This window comes from Natator depressus, chromosome 10, assembly GCF_965152275.1.
Source record: "Natator depressus isolate rNatDep1 chromosome 10, rNatDep2.hap1, whole genome shotgun sequence".
Classification (NCBI taxonomy): domain Eukaryota; kingdom Metazoa; phylum Chordata; order Testudines; family Cheloniidae; genus Natator; species Natator depressus.
In genome coordinates, this window is record NC_134243.1 from 76331540 (window position 1) to 76349522 (window position 17983).

Here is a 17983-nt window from a genome sequence, read left to right on the forward strand (position 1 = left end):
CCCAGCTGCAATGTAGACATACTCTGAGGTGTCTCTAGTTGGACCACCCTGCGCCCCCAAAAAATCAATCCCCAAAGTCACTAGTCACTTCTGGAAGCATTGGCCTTGGTAACTTGTATTTATAGAACACAAAATATTGCCTCTTATCCCAGACACCGAGACCAACATTTTCAGAAGCAGTCACCGATTTCATTTGCTCACCCCGAGACACTTCAGGCCCAATTTCCAGAAGCATGCAAGACCCATAGCTCCTATTGAAACTAACAGAAACAGTGGGTTCTCAGTGCTTCTAAAGATCAGTAGCCACTTTACATAGTCACATGACTCCACGAGTTGGGGGTTTAAGAAAAACCACCATTGAGAGAGTTCTGATCAAAATAGAAGAGGCAGCAGTGAACAGGTGCTCAACATATCTGAAAAGTGGGTCTTAACTTTTATCATGCATAGGCTATACAAAATATTACAGAGTCCTTCAGCCTGGTAATTGGGTGCATTCCGTTTACAATTATGGGTAGCTTCAGACATCTTGATTAGCAGCTGAAGCAGTATAAACCCCCTCCTCACAAGGCAGACTTCAAAGATCTCCATTAACAAATCTCAAGACAGCAAACAGTAGTAGTGGCAGTGGGTGAAACACCTTTTCCCCAGGGCTACTGCCTCTGAAATTTGGCACAGATGGCAAGAACTTGTGCATAAATGGTACTTTATTGTTAGGCTCATTTCACTCCCAAAATCTTTGCTATAATACTTACCATAAACTGGGCCTGCTATGTAAGATGAGGACTGAGGCAGACAACATGATGAGAGAGGATTGCAAATAAAAATCTTTATTGCATCTTAGGACCAAGTCTTTCAACACTTTCCATGCATTGAATCCATTATAAGTATCTACATCCTTGGGGCTGTCACCAAAAAAAATACCGACAGTTGTATGACACCAAATCTAGGCTAGTTGCAAATGCAATTCACATTCCATAAACGTGTAACCACTGATTATTTTCCTATTGGAATATTCAAGCAGTTACTCCATAAAGGCCCCTTAAACCTTGGTACATCAAATCTAAGTACTGACTTTCGTTCTCTTTTACTATCCTTCACCTCCCATAGAGCAGGTCTTTAGATTACTGAAATGGAACTAGGGCAGAGTGGTGTTGGAGTACAATAGAAAAATATATTTTCCACTGGCTTTATTTTTAACTTCTGAGCTCAAGATATGATCTGCTTCAACAGCAATTTCCATCAGTGTTCTACGTCTCGATGCAGAAGAGTTCCCCCTCCTGTTGTTCACTTTAAGGCACTTTATTTGTATGTTTATTTACCCTTTCCTAGGTGATAACTCAGAGGGGTCATATTGTTTCTACTCAACATTTTCTCTCCCCAGTTCATCTTAGAGCATCAAAACAATTCCCAAGGTTACTTCAGTCACTCAGTAAAATTTTAAAAGGAATTTGGAATAAAAAATACTTTCAAAAGAAATCTTTGGAGATCACAGTTTACTGTAAGTAAGATGTACACTACCTTAAGAGTGAGAAAAAGCAATACATTCCTAATAGATATATAAATAAATGACTAACAGATATTCAAGAAAAGGGCAAGAACCTAAAACAATGGATATTAAATAAATTAAAGGTCTATCAGATACAGAAAACCAAAAGAAACTAGTAATCAAAGAATGTAACAATTGTTCCCATCAACATCTTGTAACTGATTGTACAAAATGAATGCAATCAGATTCAAGTTTCTAATGTTCTCATTAGGGATTTCAGATTTTTAGTTTTGTACCTTGTTTTGCAGTGAGAAATTCTCATTTCTCCCTCCCACACATTACAATTTTGCATTTCACCATCATGCAGTCTCTGTTCTAGACAGGAGAACAATTTAGAATACACAGAATCCACCATGGAATTTTTAATGTTAGATCCACATATGGACCAAATGTCAGACAAAACTTACATATGGACTAAACTGATACAAGGTTGTGCTTCTTTTCCACACACTCCTTCAAAAAGTTGCTCGGCCACAATAAGTAAAAGTACATTTTTGGTTGAAGTAATCAACCAATTGAAATACTCCTGAAATTAATAACCCAACTATTGCCACACTGTTTTGCATTGTTCTAACACAATTTGAACGTTATGGCTATTTAAAAAGAGTAGAATCTGCGTAATGTAACAGTCACAACACAACAGTTAGGTACAGTATTTTACCATTTTGCTTGAACGTTCAGGTTCCAATTTATAGAATCCTAGCAAAGACGACATCAATGAAAAAAGGTTAAAAAAAAAAAAAAAAAAAAAAAAGAAGAGGTCCTTTGTTCACGTGGAAACCTTATTTCAAGTCACCAGAATTATGCAGATCTGCCAGATAATACTCAGCCAAAATTTTTGTTCAAAGGCAAATATCAAATCACAGTTTTGTTCAAAAAAGCTCATTCTCAAAAGAGTTCTTGGTAGGAAAACACGATTTCTAAAATATATCCTTGTGTGGTCTTTAAAAATGAACTATCAAAACATTTCCCAAAAATAAATTAGATAATTAAAAAAAAGTCTTCTCCAGCACAGCTGGACATTAGGCTGTCCTCACTGAGCCGTTAGTATTGCTGCTTTTCCCAAAGCTCGGGTCATTTTTTTCAAGCCACAGTTCAGCCAACTGTTGTGTGGACCCATAAGTTGAAGCTTTGGACCCCAAGCACATTTTATATTGTTTTGGATCCAGATTGGGGTCACAAAAGACTGGATGATGTACGTGAACAACTCCGATTTCTTGGCTCCGGAAAGTCTTTAAGCCAGCTTGAATGACTTTGTTAAATAGGTCCACATCCTCAAGGCCCCAACCTTGGATAGAGACATCAAAGCCACCTGCTCTAAGGAGATCACCTTTGTAAATACAGGTAATGCCAAAGCCATAGTTCCTCCAGAAACCTGTTTTCTGGGTGAAGGCAAAATGATTGTCACTGGGAACTTTTCCTCTATAAACTATCTTTGGATCATACTGACTAAAGATGACTGGAAAGTATATTTGTTGGCCCAAAACTGTATTGGCTCTACATCGCTGGAGAAACTCTGTGGTAAACACTAGGTCAACATCACAGAAGAAGAGCAAAGACTCATTTTTAAACTGAGAAGATCCAACTTCAAGAGCCAGAGCCCTTGAGAATTCCCCAGACACTGGCAAGATCTGCATATCAGCCTTGGGGTACTTAATACGGTAATCTCTCATCAATTCAACTTGCTTTGCCTTATCAGGGTTTGAGTCAGAATTGAAAAGCAGGACGACTAGCTTGACGTTCTGACTGGGAATGAGGCAAGTTTTCTCAAAATTCCCCATGAACCTAGCAAACATATCAAACCGTCCAGACAGAGGAATCAAGATGTTGATCTTCTTGTCTTTGGGCTCCTTCCGCTCTGCTTTTGATCCAGTGAGCTGGAATGGAACAAACATCTTCAGTGAATTGGACAGGAAAGACAAGGATCCAGAATCTTGGTTAATTTTGCTGGCCAGCTCTTTGGCATCTATCTCTTCATGCTCCATAAACTGGATCTTGCTGAATGTCTGCTGTAAGTAGGCATGCCTTCTGACAGGCACGGTCATCTTCTTTCCCTTGTGTTTTTTGTATAGAAGCAGTAAGTCAAGAACATACTCTGCTCCATACATAGGATTAACTCTGCGATAGCCATATTGTATCTCCTTGAAATCAATGATCCGCCCTCTGGTCTTAGCATTTGCATTGATCATTTCCATGACCTGCATAACAATGTCATCCAATGCTTCACGCTGTGATGAGTCCATCCCTCTCCGAGGGGGCTGTCCATCAGCTGCAGAATAGAGATATTTTCCTGTAAGGAACTCCCATTCCAAGACCTCCTCACGCAGGCGTGGCTGGAACCTCATAAAAGAAGGTGGTATCCCCAGCTGAAGGTCATCTTTGTGTATTTCTGCATTGCTGTATTTGCTCATCAGGACAATTTCTCTGTGCAACTGTATAGTCCGGTAACGCAGTTCTGCGATTTTGCGACTCAGCATGTAACTATGAAGTCTATACTGGTATGGTGGGTTCTTGTTGGGATGCAGTGTTATAGCTCGGTGTATCTTGCTATTTCTAAGGTCTTTGATGTAGCCTTTTTTGTTCTGCTCATAATTTTCATAAAACAGCTGCTGCATCTAAAAAGAGAAATATTAAGTTATTATTTTTGCAACATTAAGATTTTAGCAGTAGTGTATTTGTGACAGTTACCCCACATAGCCCTACTGTATGAAAATGCCTCCGTGCTTATATGACCAGAAGTCTTTCTGAATAAGCTGTTCTCCATTTTAGACACAGGTTGTAGGGATACCAGCTGCTGCTCAAAGGAATTAAGAGGGTTATTCATTGTAAACTGGTGAAAGAAACATCTACCAAGGATTAGGATTATTATGTCCTACTCTAGAAATATCCTTATCTGAACAACTGTGTGCTAAGTAGATCATAAACTCATTTTTAGTCTAAGACAGCAACATCAGATAAAATATGTCAGTGTGTTTTTATTCTCTACGTTATAAAATGAATAGCATTTTTCTGTTTTTGTTTGTTTTTTTAAATGACATATGGAAAGGCAAGGACATTATATTCAGAATAACTTATGTTTTCATTATCATGTCCTTTTAAACTTTTCCTTTACAGCCAAACTCTTCTAAAGAAAAATAATAATAGAGTTAAACTTGGACAATACCAGTGTGAAACCTAAACTAAACATTTTTACCAAAGATGCTAAATTCTATGTTTAATTTCTGCATTAGTAAACATGAGGGCACCACATTACACATATCAGGATTCAGTCTCTGTGGTAGCGGGTGATGTGGTCCACATTTTAAAAAAAAATTAAGTATTTCAAATAAAATACAGAGTTTAAATGATAACAGGTGCCTTCAAAAAGTACCGACAGCAGTTTCATAAAGTAAGTAAAACATAAGGTACATATACAGTAGAACATAAGCATTCTTAAAATGGGAATTGCTCTATTTCAAAATAATGAGGTGGCAGGTTGAGACTGGTCTACACTGAGAAGTTACATCTGCATAGCTATGTCTCTCGGGGAGTGAAAAATCTACACTCCTGGGAGACATAGTTAAGCCGACCTAACCCCCAGTGGCGAGAGTGCTAGCTGAGGGAAGAATTCTTCTGTCAACCTAGCAAGCACCTCACGGGCAGGCGGATTAACTACAGCGGTGGAAGAAACCCTCCTGTCACGGTAGTGTTTACACTGAAATGCCACAGTAGTGCAGCTGTAGCCATTCAACCGTACACACAGCCGGAGATATTTTAAGGCAGAATGAGTCTAAATGTCAAATCTAAGAATGAAAGCCCATTCAAGCAGTGAGCTAAATGCAAATTATAAAATAATAAGAAATAACGAAATGAAGTCTCCATCTTAAAGATGCTAAAAGAAAGGCAGTTAAAGCTGCCACCATCCTTATGTGATCCTGTTATGTCTATGTACAGCAGCTAGAAGTCCCATCACATGGGTCTCTAATTGCTTTGTGTCCTAAGTTCAGCCCATTGTTGTGGAGGAGTATAAAGAGATGCACGCACGCACACAGAGATAAGGAGTGTTTGGAGTGCAAGTGGCCCACCACACTTTACCGGCACCTGATTTGCTTGGTCTGACCCACTATTTAAGAACGATGTTATATTAACTATAGCTGCATATTACTTGCAGTGGGCACATTACTTGCACTACTACCCCTTATCATTTTTCCCTGACCACATTGCAGTAATCACCATTTCTTTCCCTCTCCTTCCAATTTCTTTGTCCTTCAAGACATTTGTTCTTTCCTATTCTATCTTCCCCACATTAAGTCATTCTTCCATTTTGTCAATATAAACTGTAAGCCCTTTGGAACAGAATCTGTCTTTTACAAGGTGTATGTATATTTCCGAGCACAAAGGGGACCTGAACTTGGTTAGGGCCTCTAGGCCATAAAAACAGGTCAACTGACAAGAAATACATACCCTTTTGGAGTAGTGCATGATAGAAACTCTCCCAGATATAGAAGTAGAGTGTTACGGGGGTGGAACTCAATCAGCCTGAAACTCAGAGTAGGAGCTGTAAGAGTTAAACGGACTGAGGCCTTCTTCAAGAAACCAGCTTTGAAGCATGGTTCCCATCCTGCCCTCCGTCCCTTTTTAAATTATGTGTATGTTGTTTCTGTTACTAATAATGGGTTACTGTAGTATATCTGGAGTCTTGCAGTTTTTGTTAAGAGCTCTGGGATCCCCATGACCCCATGTCGCACCCACTTAGAATCAATCTTGTAAGCACACTGTTTGTTACAATGGAGAATTTATATAGCATGAACAAAAACATTGCAAGAGCACAGAGTTAGAGCATGTACTTTAATTCTAAGCTGTCTCCATCAGGCATGTCTTTTATAGTACTATATATAGCACTAGACGTAATACCACATAGTATCTATCTGTGGATTTCAACTGTCTGAATACAAGTGAAGGCACAGATTTCCACAGAACTTTGGAAGGCAAGATATATATATTTTATATTGTTTCAATAGGTAGCTAGTGTCAGGTTCTTGTTTTGTTTTTTAAACAGCACTGATAATAGCATTTATTTTCAAATTCTGTTTTGGATTTAAAAAGAAAAACAAATAATCAAGACCATATAACCTGAGAGCATTTATTCTAAGATACCAAACCAGGGCACTCAAACACCCACAATAGGAAACTATGAAAAGCAGAAGCACTTTTAGGTTACTTTACTCAACAAAGTTTTAATAGAACACTGATCGGTAGGAAAAATTTTATGAAACATCTGAATGCAAATTAAGATATGGACCATTAACTAACTTTCTGAAATGAAAGTAACTGGTATATTTTAAGGACTACAATAGGTGCTTTCTAAGTAGGAATAAAATGTTAGTAGTTAAAGCCCAGACAATTAAATATGTTTTTTCCCTCTCTCCTCTAGGAGAGCTGATTTGAAAAGAAAAAAGTAGACGTGACTGGTGTTTCAAGTTTCAACTCAATGCAATTTAAACAGAAAACGTTAAATTCCCACACGGCCCTCCCAAAGTGGAAATTCTAACAAACCACTCACTGCAGTTGAGCTATCAGGGAGTGCTAGAATGCAGATACACCAAGGCTTCCAGAAAGTTTGTATATAAACATGTTTTTCAGAGGAATAGCTTGCAAGGATATTTTAATTGCTTTTCCTATAAAACTTCACGTCTCCTCCCTCCCAGACAAGCCACTCCCCATGTACTTCATAAGCATAAGCGGCCTCTTGTACGCTGTGGGCCTGATTCTCTACTCATTGAAGTTGACAGCAAAGCTCCCACTGACTTCAATGGTAAAGGATGTTTAAAAATAATACTGAGTCACACTTGATATACAGGCTTGGTCTACACTACCAATGTATGTTGGTAAAACTGCATTGCTCAGGGTGTGGAAAATCCACACCCCCCGAGCGACGCTGCTATCCCAACCTAACTGCTGGTGTAGACAGCACAATGTTGGCTAAGAGGGCTTCTGCCATTGACACAGCTACCTGCTCTTGGGGAGGTGAAGTACCTATGCCGATGGGAGCAGCTCTCTGGTTGGCATAGGTAGTGTCTTCACTCATTGCTTCGTGGTGCTTAAAAGTCGCTGTAGCACTGTAGTGTAGACAAGCCCTAAGATCCCATTTTAAAATGCTTTACAAAGGGCTAATAAATGGTTAATAGATGCTATAAGCATATTATAGACTTAAGTAGTTTGTTATAGGTGGTTATGCACCAACAGAAGGTGTCATAGGTGGTTATATGCAGCTTATTGACCAGCTGAACTAACAATCGATTACCCATTTATTAAAACCACTCATTAATCCTGAGAGAGAGAGAGAGAGAGCGCGCGCGACATCTATTTAGCAACTCATTTTTTTCACAACTCAACCACATTATCTCTGTGCATCCACACTTGCCATACTGCCAGTGCATTCTGGGAAAAACTGAGCAGTTAACCCACAGTGCCTCCACAAAGGACAAAGTGCTCCAGAGACAAGCATACAGAAGGGCACAAGCACCATATAAATGCAGCATACTCCGGGATATCCTATTGCACACAGCTAGAAAGAAAAGGACTACCTGAATCAGTTATATAGTTAGGCCTCCCCCCCACTTCACCTTTGGGATGGCTCAATTAAAGAAAAAATCACCACGTTTTAGCCTAGATCACTAACAAGGGCAACCCGTGGTTAGCAATCACAGCTACTACCAGAGTAGTTGCCATATCCATGCAGAATGGGGGAAAACTGACTTAGCAGCAGCAGTGCTGAGAAGGATCTGGGAGTTGTAGTGGATCACAGCTTCAACATAAGTCAGCAAATGCAATTTTAGTTGCATTAACGGAGGCACAGCATGCAAGTCATGAAGGTTTCAGTATCACTTCTCAATTCTGATTAGGCCTCAGCTGGAGTACGGTGTCCAAGTTTGGATGCCAATGTATAGAAAGGATGTAGAGATGAGTGACAAAGATGATCTAAGGAATGGAAGGCAAGCCATATGAATAAAAGGCTGAAGGAACTGAGTATGTTTAGCTTGTAAGAGAGGAGATTAAGAGGTGATATGGGAGCTATCTTCAGATACTTGAAAGGCTGCCATAAAAAAAGATGGAGAAAAGTTGTTCTCTTTTGCTACAAAGGGCAGGAGAAGAGGCAATGCGTTCAAACTACAGCATAACAGATTTAGATTAAATTTCATGATAAAAACTTCCTAACTATAAGAACAGTAGGACAATGGAAGAGACTTGCCTGGGGAGGTCACGGAAGCTTCTTCCCTGGAGGTTTTCAAAAGGAGGCTGGATAGCCATCTGTCTTGGACGATTTAGACACAACAAATGCTGCATCTTGGCAGGGGGTTAGACTAGACGCAGTCCCTTCTAACCCTATGATTCTATGTTGGGGGACACAATCCATGCTTGGAACCAATTATGCCATGCCAGCTATTTATATATTTGTTTAAAGGTTAGCATATGCAAGGGCCCTGATCTGAAAGCATTTGATCATGCTACCAAAAGGATTGCAGCCATGTTTGATATTTGCACATTTCAGTGTTTGAGGATTTGGGAACACTAAACAGTTTTGACTTTTTTGTTTTTTAACCTAGTGACCATCAAAATGTGTAGACAGAAATCAAGAAGAAAAGATCAAATGATAGCAAGGTGGTCAATCTGTGGAACATACAGTTCTCTACAGGACATTACGTGCAAGCTTTTGCATGACAAATTGGTTACTAGAGCCTCGCTAGTAAAACATGTATCCAAACTCCTCATTTGGAATACACTTCTCTAAGTATTTTTTTTAAAAGAACCTTTCATGGTTATTAATTTTGGGGATTATATTCTAAGCATGCTTTATTCTAATGCAGAGTACTGGAAATACAGGGACACAAAAAGGAGCTACTCTTTATTAATCAGTATTTACTCTAGACCTGTTGAAGCCTTAAAACACCCTAATGTTTCCCAATACGTTAGAGACTGAATGTTTAAACTGTGGTACAGCTGTTGTGGGCAGTATGGGCTTGGATCCAAAAGACTAACTGAAAGAGTGTTATGTTGATCATTTTAAATGAAGAAGTCTTTTGCAGGCCAAAAAAAGAGAGTGTATTGGAGAAAATGGACTTAAAAAATAAGGCCAATATATACAGAAACTGGCCTGCAGCCACATAATAGCCCCACAGGACATGCTCTCACAGATCCAGACTGTACTGCCACAGCGCAGAAAATACAGCTCTACAGATGTCATGAAAAGCAGCTCTGGACAACTCATGTTGTATGGCATATTTATGAATACCCGAGATGCACTTTAAATACAAAACCTATCTAATTAAAACCTAGGATAATAGCTAATGTTGCATAGCTCGGGAGAACTTTCTTCAACAGCAGGTGAGCATCTGATCTCGGCAGACGGTACTCTTCCACAAGAGGAAAGTGCGTGCTTAAGACAACCACACAGAGGCCTTGTCTATAGTTTTATTGCTTTAACTATGCCAGCATAAAGCAGCAGCCTCCTCCCCGCAAAGCGTAGGTGCAGCCATATGGGTATAAAAGTGCTTCTATTAGGATAGGTTATTCCAGTTCAGCGACGTGAAATAAGCTATCCTGATATAAAGCACCTTATGCCAGTAAAATTGCATCTACATTAATGGTTTTGCCACCTTAACTAGGTCAGTAAAAAAAAAACCCAACAACAACGACAACAACAAAAAACCAACCTCTTTGCACAGTTCTGCTAGTAAAATGTTCAATACTTAGACGAGGCCACAGGATAAAAGACTTTTCTTTATCATTGGTTTCAGAGTAGCAGCCATGTTAGTCTGTATTTGCAAAAAGAAAAGGAGTACTTGTGGCACCTTAGAGACTAACCAATTTATTTGAGCATAAGCTTTCGTGAGCTACAGCTCACTTCATCAGATGCATCCGATAAATAACAATAAATTTGTTAGTCTCTAAGGTGCCACGAGTACTCCTTTTCTTTATCGGGTCGGGGGGAGAGGGAGGTGTGGAGTTTTCAGGAGATTCAAGTAACAGACCTTTGAGGGTGAAGGGACATTGAGGATTCTTCGTAATGACTCTTGATACAGGGTTTTGCGTTTTACATTGGATTGTGTCACATGCAGCCCCACACAGCTATTGCTGGGGTGCTCAAAGGTACGCCGTACAATGGATATTACTGTGTTTAGGGGAAAAGGATAAAGCGTGATTTCCTACGCACATCACTCTCACCCTTTAAACACAGCCTCTCTGTTTGCCACAACAAGAAGAGGTACAGAAAGCGTCATATACAGCGCTAGATGTTCATATTAAACTTCTGAACTGACCAACAAAACATTCAGGCCCCAATTCAGCATGTGCTCAGCCCATCCTTTTCAACTTAAGCACGTTTAACTACCCTCGACTCTAATGAGGTTTGTTTTAAATAAAAGGGAAAATATTGGTTGGACAAATCTCAAATGTGGTATCTAATGCAGTTTTGGAAAGGAACATTAAGGGTGCTACAAAATCGTTTTAGGCTCAGAACATATGTATTAAATAATTCTAAGCCTGCTCTTCAGAAAGAGTGAGCTGTGCCTGGCAAAATAAACTTCTTTTTAGGATATTACAAAGAACAGTGCTGGTGGTTCCATTTAAGCATCTAGAGTCTGCTGAGGCTGTCTCAGGATCTTCATTCCAACAGTGCCATGTGTATTGCTGACCTCTATGAAGCTACTGCTCCCTCTCTCTCCAGAGTGTTTTAAAAGGCAAGCCAAACATCTCGGACAACTTTAAAGTACAGCAAATCCAAGGTCACCGAATTCCCAAGGAACATCTAGTCCAGCTGTAAATTACAAGAGTGACTGCATCTGAGTTTAATCTTTAGTTTACAATAGCTTACAACACAACTACTTCATTAAGCAACTGACCTTTTTGCTCCATCTCAATAAGCACAGAAGCTTAAAAATCTGTCCTGAATTTGCCCATTTCCAGTTTCTCCAAATGAAGTAATTTTGAATGGATCATACTCTCCAAATTTGCATCTCTTCTCCTTTCTACCACCCAACATAGTCACTTGTCCAAACAGCAGTTCTCCCTCCCGCCTCCAACGTGTGAGTGATATGTCTGGCAATGGTTGCGCTAGTATCATGGAATTAGCATTACTAACAGACCACAGTAAAAAGGAATTTAAAGAAAATATAATAATTTAAGATCTCCTAGTTATGAAGTGGAGGAAAGAGATGGAAAATAAACCTTTTTTTTTTTGTTTTGCAATGACCTTTTCCTGTGATCTAGACAAGGGAACCAGTCATGCAGTTGGAAAGTGAAGGGTCCTCTCACCCCTGCCCCCAAATTCAGTAATGGGAAACAGACTGGGACGCTTAGTGGTAAAAAAAAAAAAAAAAGACGAGACAAGAGCCTTCACAAGCATCTCTCAGGAGGAGATTATTGCTTGGTTTGTTTAAATAATGTCCTCCCATTTGGAACATATAACATACTAGCCACACAGCTGCCATCACTCCAGTTCTATAAAGCCTCAGTGCTGCTTCTTTGCAGTTATTTTATTTTTTAAAGCAAAAAAGCAGAACTCTACTCTGCAAGTATTTTGTATCATAAAAGAAACAAAATAAAAAACAAACAAACCACCCTTAAAACTGGCTTTTTGAAGAGATTAGATTTGGTTATGCAAACCTCACAAGGTTTGGCTGTAATTTAGGATTCTGCTTCCAAAAGGATTCTTTCTGGCTTAATAGGAACAAAAACAAGGAGTGTGCCAATAAATGCTATTAAATGTTCTACCCTACAGCTACTAAAGAAGTGCAGCATCATAGCTGTCTAGGACTAATTTATATCACATTCACTTGAGAAAGTGTGTTCAAAATTCAATTTGAGCATTTCCAGATTAGGAGTCCAGTGGAAATGCACTGTCTCACTTGAGCTCTGACATTGACCTGTGGGAAAAATGATTCAGCTTTCCTTCACAAATCGAGGAGCGGCTGCCTTCACTGATCCAGACAAAATAGGAATGAACTAGTCGTAACTCACTTCTGATTTGTTCATTTAAGGCCAGATGCAGGGACTGTACCAAATTACTTTCATACCAAATATTTTGTGTCGGATTTTATTGTTCCTCTTAGGGCTGGTCTACACTATGCAGTTAGGTCGACCTAATTATGTCAGTGTCTACACTACAGCCTTCCCCCACCAATGTAAGTAACCTACTACACAGTGTCTGTGTAGACACTGTGTTCCTTATGTGGCTGTCTTGTCAATTTCATGGCAGGAGCTGTGAAATTGACAAGGAAGCCAGGCAGCTAGAGCCCAACTACCTCCTGCTCCCCTGAAGAGCTGGGGGAGGCGGCGGGGCTGGACCCAGCGGCAGCTGGATTCTGCCCACTTCTGGCTGGGAGCCTGGCAGCCATATCAATTTCACAGCAATTTCACAAGACTGACTGGCTCCCAGCAGGGATTAGGCAGGGAGCAAGGGGAGAAGCCTCAGGTGGCTTCCTCCACTCTTCCAGGCAGAGAATGGGCATGTGGGTACAGCCAGTAGGGAGCCTGTGGGGAAGTCAGGTTCCTCACAGGGAGTGCAATGGAAGTGTGGGGAGCCGAGAGCCTGGGCTCTCGGCTCCCCATACTTCCCCTCTTAGGTTGATGGAAGCACTCCTGGTGAGGATTTAGTGGAAGCACCCCTGATGAGTAGGTGTGTGCACCACTGACACAAGATGGGTAGTGTGGACAAGCACCACTGCAGTAATTACAGTGGTGGCTGTAAGTCAACCTGATATAAGTTGACTTACCTTTCTAGTGTAGACGTACCCCTAGCTTCCACGGTGCTGAGATGCAAACAAACTTGGGTTTTGTTATCACTGACAGCAGCCCCATGAAAAGAACAGCCACAAACAGCCTGGAAGTTTGTATCTGTTCTATTTCATAGAAAGCCCCAAGATTTTGCAGGAGAAGCTTCAGATAAGCAATCCAGAGAGGAGTTATCCATTGTCCTAGGTCGCAAATGAAGTGTAGGGCAGTTCTTGGAAACACAGAAAGCTCTATACATTGTATTATAGCTGGCAGCAGTGAGCTGAAGACATCTTAAGGGGTGTAGCATCAATTTCCATCTTTTATTTTAATGATGCAATAGCACACCAAGGTTTAGAAATAGGATTCTCCATAGAATGGACCTTGTTTGCCAAACTGACCTTATATATGGATTTTAAACAGGGTGTTTTCTCATCTAGTAGTTCTTCTGTTATTTTCCACCTCCTGTGGATGGCAATATCCTCTCCTCACAGAGGCACTCTGCACCACTTGGGATGGGGTAGAGGGGAACCCTATGGCTACTTGGTAGCAAACAGAAAGGATCATTGCTCACAAATATAAAGATGATAAATTGAGGCTGTTAAAGTACTTAAAATCAAATCAATAAAAAGTTACAAAGAAAAAAGCACAGAAGTAAAAAACAACCTTTTCTTAATAGTTCCCGCACTACCTCATATATGTATGTATATCAAGGCCAGTGATACTGACAGAGCTGTAGCAATAAACGGGTCAAACCCTGAGGTCTTTCTTAAGCGCTAGATCCTGCAACAGGGCTCCACCCGGGGATTATTATTAGTTGTACTATTACTGTAGTGTGTCTGCCCTTATGGATCTAGCTGCAGGATGTGGCCTTTGCAGCTTGCCTAACATTAGGGATTTTTGCACCAATGTAGCTATGTTGGTGCAGCATCTTTCAAGCAAACCCCCAGTGTAGGTGTTCTACACCAGTGCAAAATGGAGACTGCACCACTGCAATTTACCTCTGGTGCACGATGTCTATACTAGAGGTTATTACTGGTGTATCTGTATCAGTGTACATGCACTGCTGATTCCAGAACACCTAGTCAAAATCACCAGGAATCTGGAGCACATTAGATTTCTGCAATTATGGGACCAGCAAAGTGTCTGTATGATACTGATGCAGCAGTTCTCCTCACGGTTGCCTTAACTGACATTGCCTCTACACCACCAGAGCTGACATAGCAAGTGATGTAACATAGTATATATTTTTAAATCATCTACTCTAGCAACATGAAATGCTTTCATATGAATAGGCATCTGCTCTGATGCTAAGGCAGCTACACATTGTGTCCTGGCATGACAGTTTATTTAATCCATTTTTGTAACTTCAAAAATGGGCTTGTTCTATCAACTTCACCATCATCTGAAATAATACAAGGAGTGACTGGGACACAGTATCTTGCTAGAGTCTTCTATTGTAAACTAGTTTAACACTGGTGAAATGTGAAGGCTAGACAATAAAAATGAGACATTTGCCTATGGAATCTCATCAGCATCGCTCTGTGACATCTTTCAGAGAGTAGCACCAAGTCAATATTGAACTAGTGCCCCAACGCAGTGCTTATGAACTCTGGGAGATGCCATTTTTGGACTGATACTAAAAACTTGTCACCAGTTAAAGCAATCCAATACTGGTAGCGGTTTTTTTTTTGTTTGTTTGTTTGTTTTTTTACCAGAACACGTGTTGGCTTTGATGTCTGACCAAACTGTCCCTGTGGGTAGTTACAGTCTGCTGACTTACCCAATTTCTCCTTAAAGGTTCAAATGGTTAGTGCATTATTATTCTTCACTTTCAGTCCTGGACTATTTAGCAATTCTGGGCACTGATTAAAAGTTGGTGTTTTCCACTCCCGGTGTGACTGCATTTCCCGGCTCCATCATTACGTATCAGCCCTGAAATAGATCAGATATGCCAGCCCAAAACACAACTGCTAAAACAATATTCCTTGCCGGCCACATCACCCACCCTTGGATTCCCCCTACTGTCTGACACTTTCGCTTCGTCAAATTCAAACTTTCTGTCCTCAACATCAAAGCCCTTCCCTGTCTTTAATCACACGTGCTTCTTTCACACTGTCCACTATGCCAGTGATGCTGGTCTCGAATGGTTGCCAATCCTCCAGGATTGGCCTGGAGTCTCCCAGAATCGGTATCAATCTCCAGGTGACTATTGAAAGCAATCCAGGAGATTTTAATAGGATATTTTAAGAAAACGACATTATGTTGTGTTGGAAAAGAAAATCTCCCGGAATGGCTTCAGTCAGGGTTGGCAACCCTAGCTGGTAGTTAGTTCCAGACTCCCATCCATTGCTTTTGGACTGAGACCCCTCCTACAGCCTTTTGGGAGACAGGAATTCACCCAGAAATCAGGAAGCACACAGTTAAAGTGCTGCCGTAACATCAGCTCCTTAGACACTGAGCAAGGCACTTTCTTCCCAGTGGCTTCTAGCTGATTCCTGCATGCGACGCAGAAAGGCTGCTCCCTGAACCTGTTCCCCAACCTCCAATCTCAGATTCTCAGCCTGCTGTCCTGCAGCAGCAGCACCTAGTCAGTCCTGCAGTCCACCCAGTGCCTTCTTGAATGGCATCCCCATCCTCCAAAGGGAAGAGAATTGGCAGTAGGGATAGGATTTCCTGCCTGCTCTCTAGCCAGTCAAGGCTCTGGTTACAGAGGGCTGGCCATTTACACTTTTGACAGGTGGCCTGGGAAATTCAACATTTGACTGTCTACTTCTCCCACAGCCAGCTGTGCTCCTCTTTCATGCCAACCTGCACAAGCTGATGTGTGTGGCCACTGCCCTCTCCTCCGAACCCCTTCTCAAGATCCACTTCTGTCGCAGTGCCTATAAGAAATAAGCCAGCTAATAAAAAGGCATAGTACAAGGACACATTTTTAAAAGAATATGTATTTTGATGGCATATTTTCCATTCTAGTCACCCTTGCGTTGCTTTCCTTCCTAAAATGGTAAACTCTTGGGATTGAAGACTGTACCTTCATAAATTTGAAAGTACCAAGCACATACTGAAATGCTAGTTCATTCTATAAAGCATAAGTTCAAAGTGTCACACTTCATTTTGCTTGCCACTCACAATGAACCTTTACAGTTTTTGTTGTAAACCCCATTTAATTGCACTGTACATAATCTAATCTGCTAGCGACATTTTGTCAAGTAAAGTTTATAATCTACATTAGCCTGGGCCATTAGAATAATGGCCTAGTTTTGCCTAGTGCCTTCCTGTGTCAGCCTGATTTCCTTAGCCATTCAGGACAGAAGTGTTCTTAGCTCTGGAAAATGACCACTAGAAACACTTATGCTCAGGAAAGGAAGATTATTATTAGTTCACTAAGAAGCTACAAACTTTGCAATGCACACCTAGCAATAAAGCAACTGAATGACACCTAACGGCGCATAAAGGCCAATTTACAAGTTACTGTGTCTCCCCATAATACTCAAAGAAAAAAATAATCCTCCATTCACATGCTCTTGTTACTTTTTACCGTAGCATAGCCATTGGGGTAAGATAAAGAATCGTTTAAAGAGATCACACTATAGCAGCGAATCTGCTTAATGTGATACATTACAAATAGCCCAATGGGAACTATGGTGTATCAGGTACAGCAACATTCTGGGTACAAAACAAATAATAAAGAGGAACATCAGAGTCTCTGTGAAATAAAGAAAGACATATTAGCCAGCTCCCTGTGATATACTGCAGTACCATTGTCCAACATTAAATTTAGCTTTTATGGAACAAGGGTAATTTTTGTCTGTCGCATATTTCTTCAGCAGCCTATGACCATAAATTAGCCCTCCCTGCACAGTCAATCTTGTTTTTTACTGGGTACTGCTAAGAATGGTGATAAAGCCTATTCGAGCGCTGGCTTGTGTGATGTGTCCACTAGGACATGAACTAACCCCCCAACTAATTTCACAAGGAGAACAGTGTGAGATGACAGCCTTCTGTATTTACTGAAGCAACACAGCATTGTTTCAAAGTGTGTGTTTCAAAGGTACATGTGATTCTGGCCAAAAGCACTGTTTTATAATTGCTCAGAATAGCAAAAAAGCAGCCACAAATTCTTGTGCTATGCAGAGAAACCACATGCTTACTTACTTCATTAGACTCTTACTGGATAGCACTGGCTCGAGCACACTACAGTTTTGAAAGCCTATATGGTAAGGAGCACTGCGTGGTATGCAGTTACTGCAGATGTACATTTCCACAGTTAAATGCTATGATTGTGAAAGCATTTGGGAGGTGGGGGCGGGGTGCAGTCACGTCATTACTACACAGGACTGAAGGGAGGACAGATTCTCCATTGTCCAATAACCTCGACTACACCTTAAGACTGTCCAATAGTAGCTGAATCTGAATGCAATAAACTACCCTCTCTCTTATCATTGGGAAACATCTGAATTAAATTTATATAGTGTCAAAGTTATATGTGGCTGTACAAAACCCTAAGATGACACAGCCTGTGCCCCAAAGAACTTGGACTCCCACAGATGATGCACGTAGTCGGTAGGTCACAAAAGGATATGGATACTTTGTCAATGAGATTAGTAGAGGAATGCTGCCTATATAGTAGGGTCATCATTCTTTAAGTAATTTGACTTTCTTGCATTTATATAAAAAGGCTAC

General features: G+C 40.6%; 1 protein-coding gene across 1 annotated transcript in view; it reads right to left on the minus strand.

Moving 5' to 3' along the window:
- Positions 1–812: 812 nt before the first annotated feature.
- The window catches only part of CHSY1 (chondroitin sulfate synthase 1), a 99009-nt gene continuing 81838 nt past the window's right edge, over positions 813–17983 (minus strand). The window contains exon 3 of the mRNA XM_074966550.1: positions 813–4161. Within this exon, the coding sequence (XP_074822651.1) occupies positions 2569–4161 (1593 nt within the window). The 3' untranslated portion in view covers positions 813–2568. The remainder of the gene's footprint in view (positions 4162–17983) is intronic.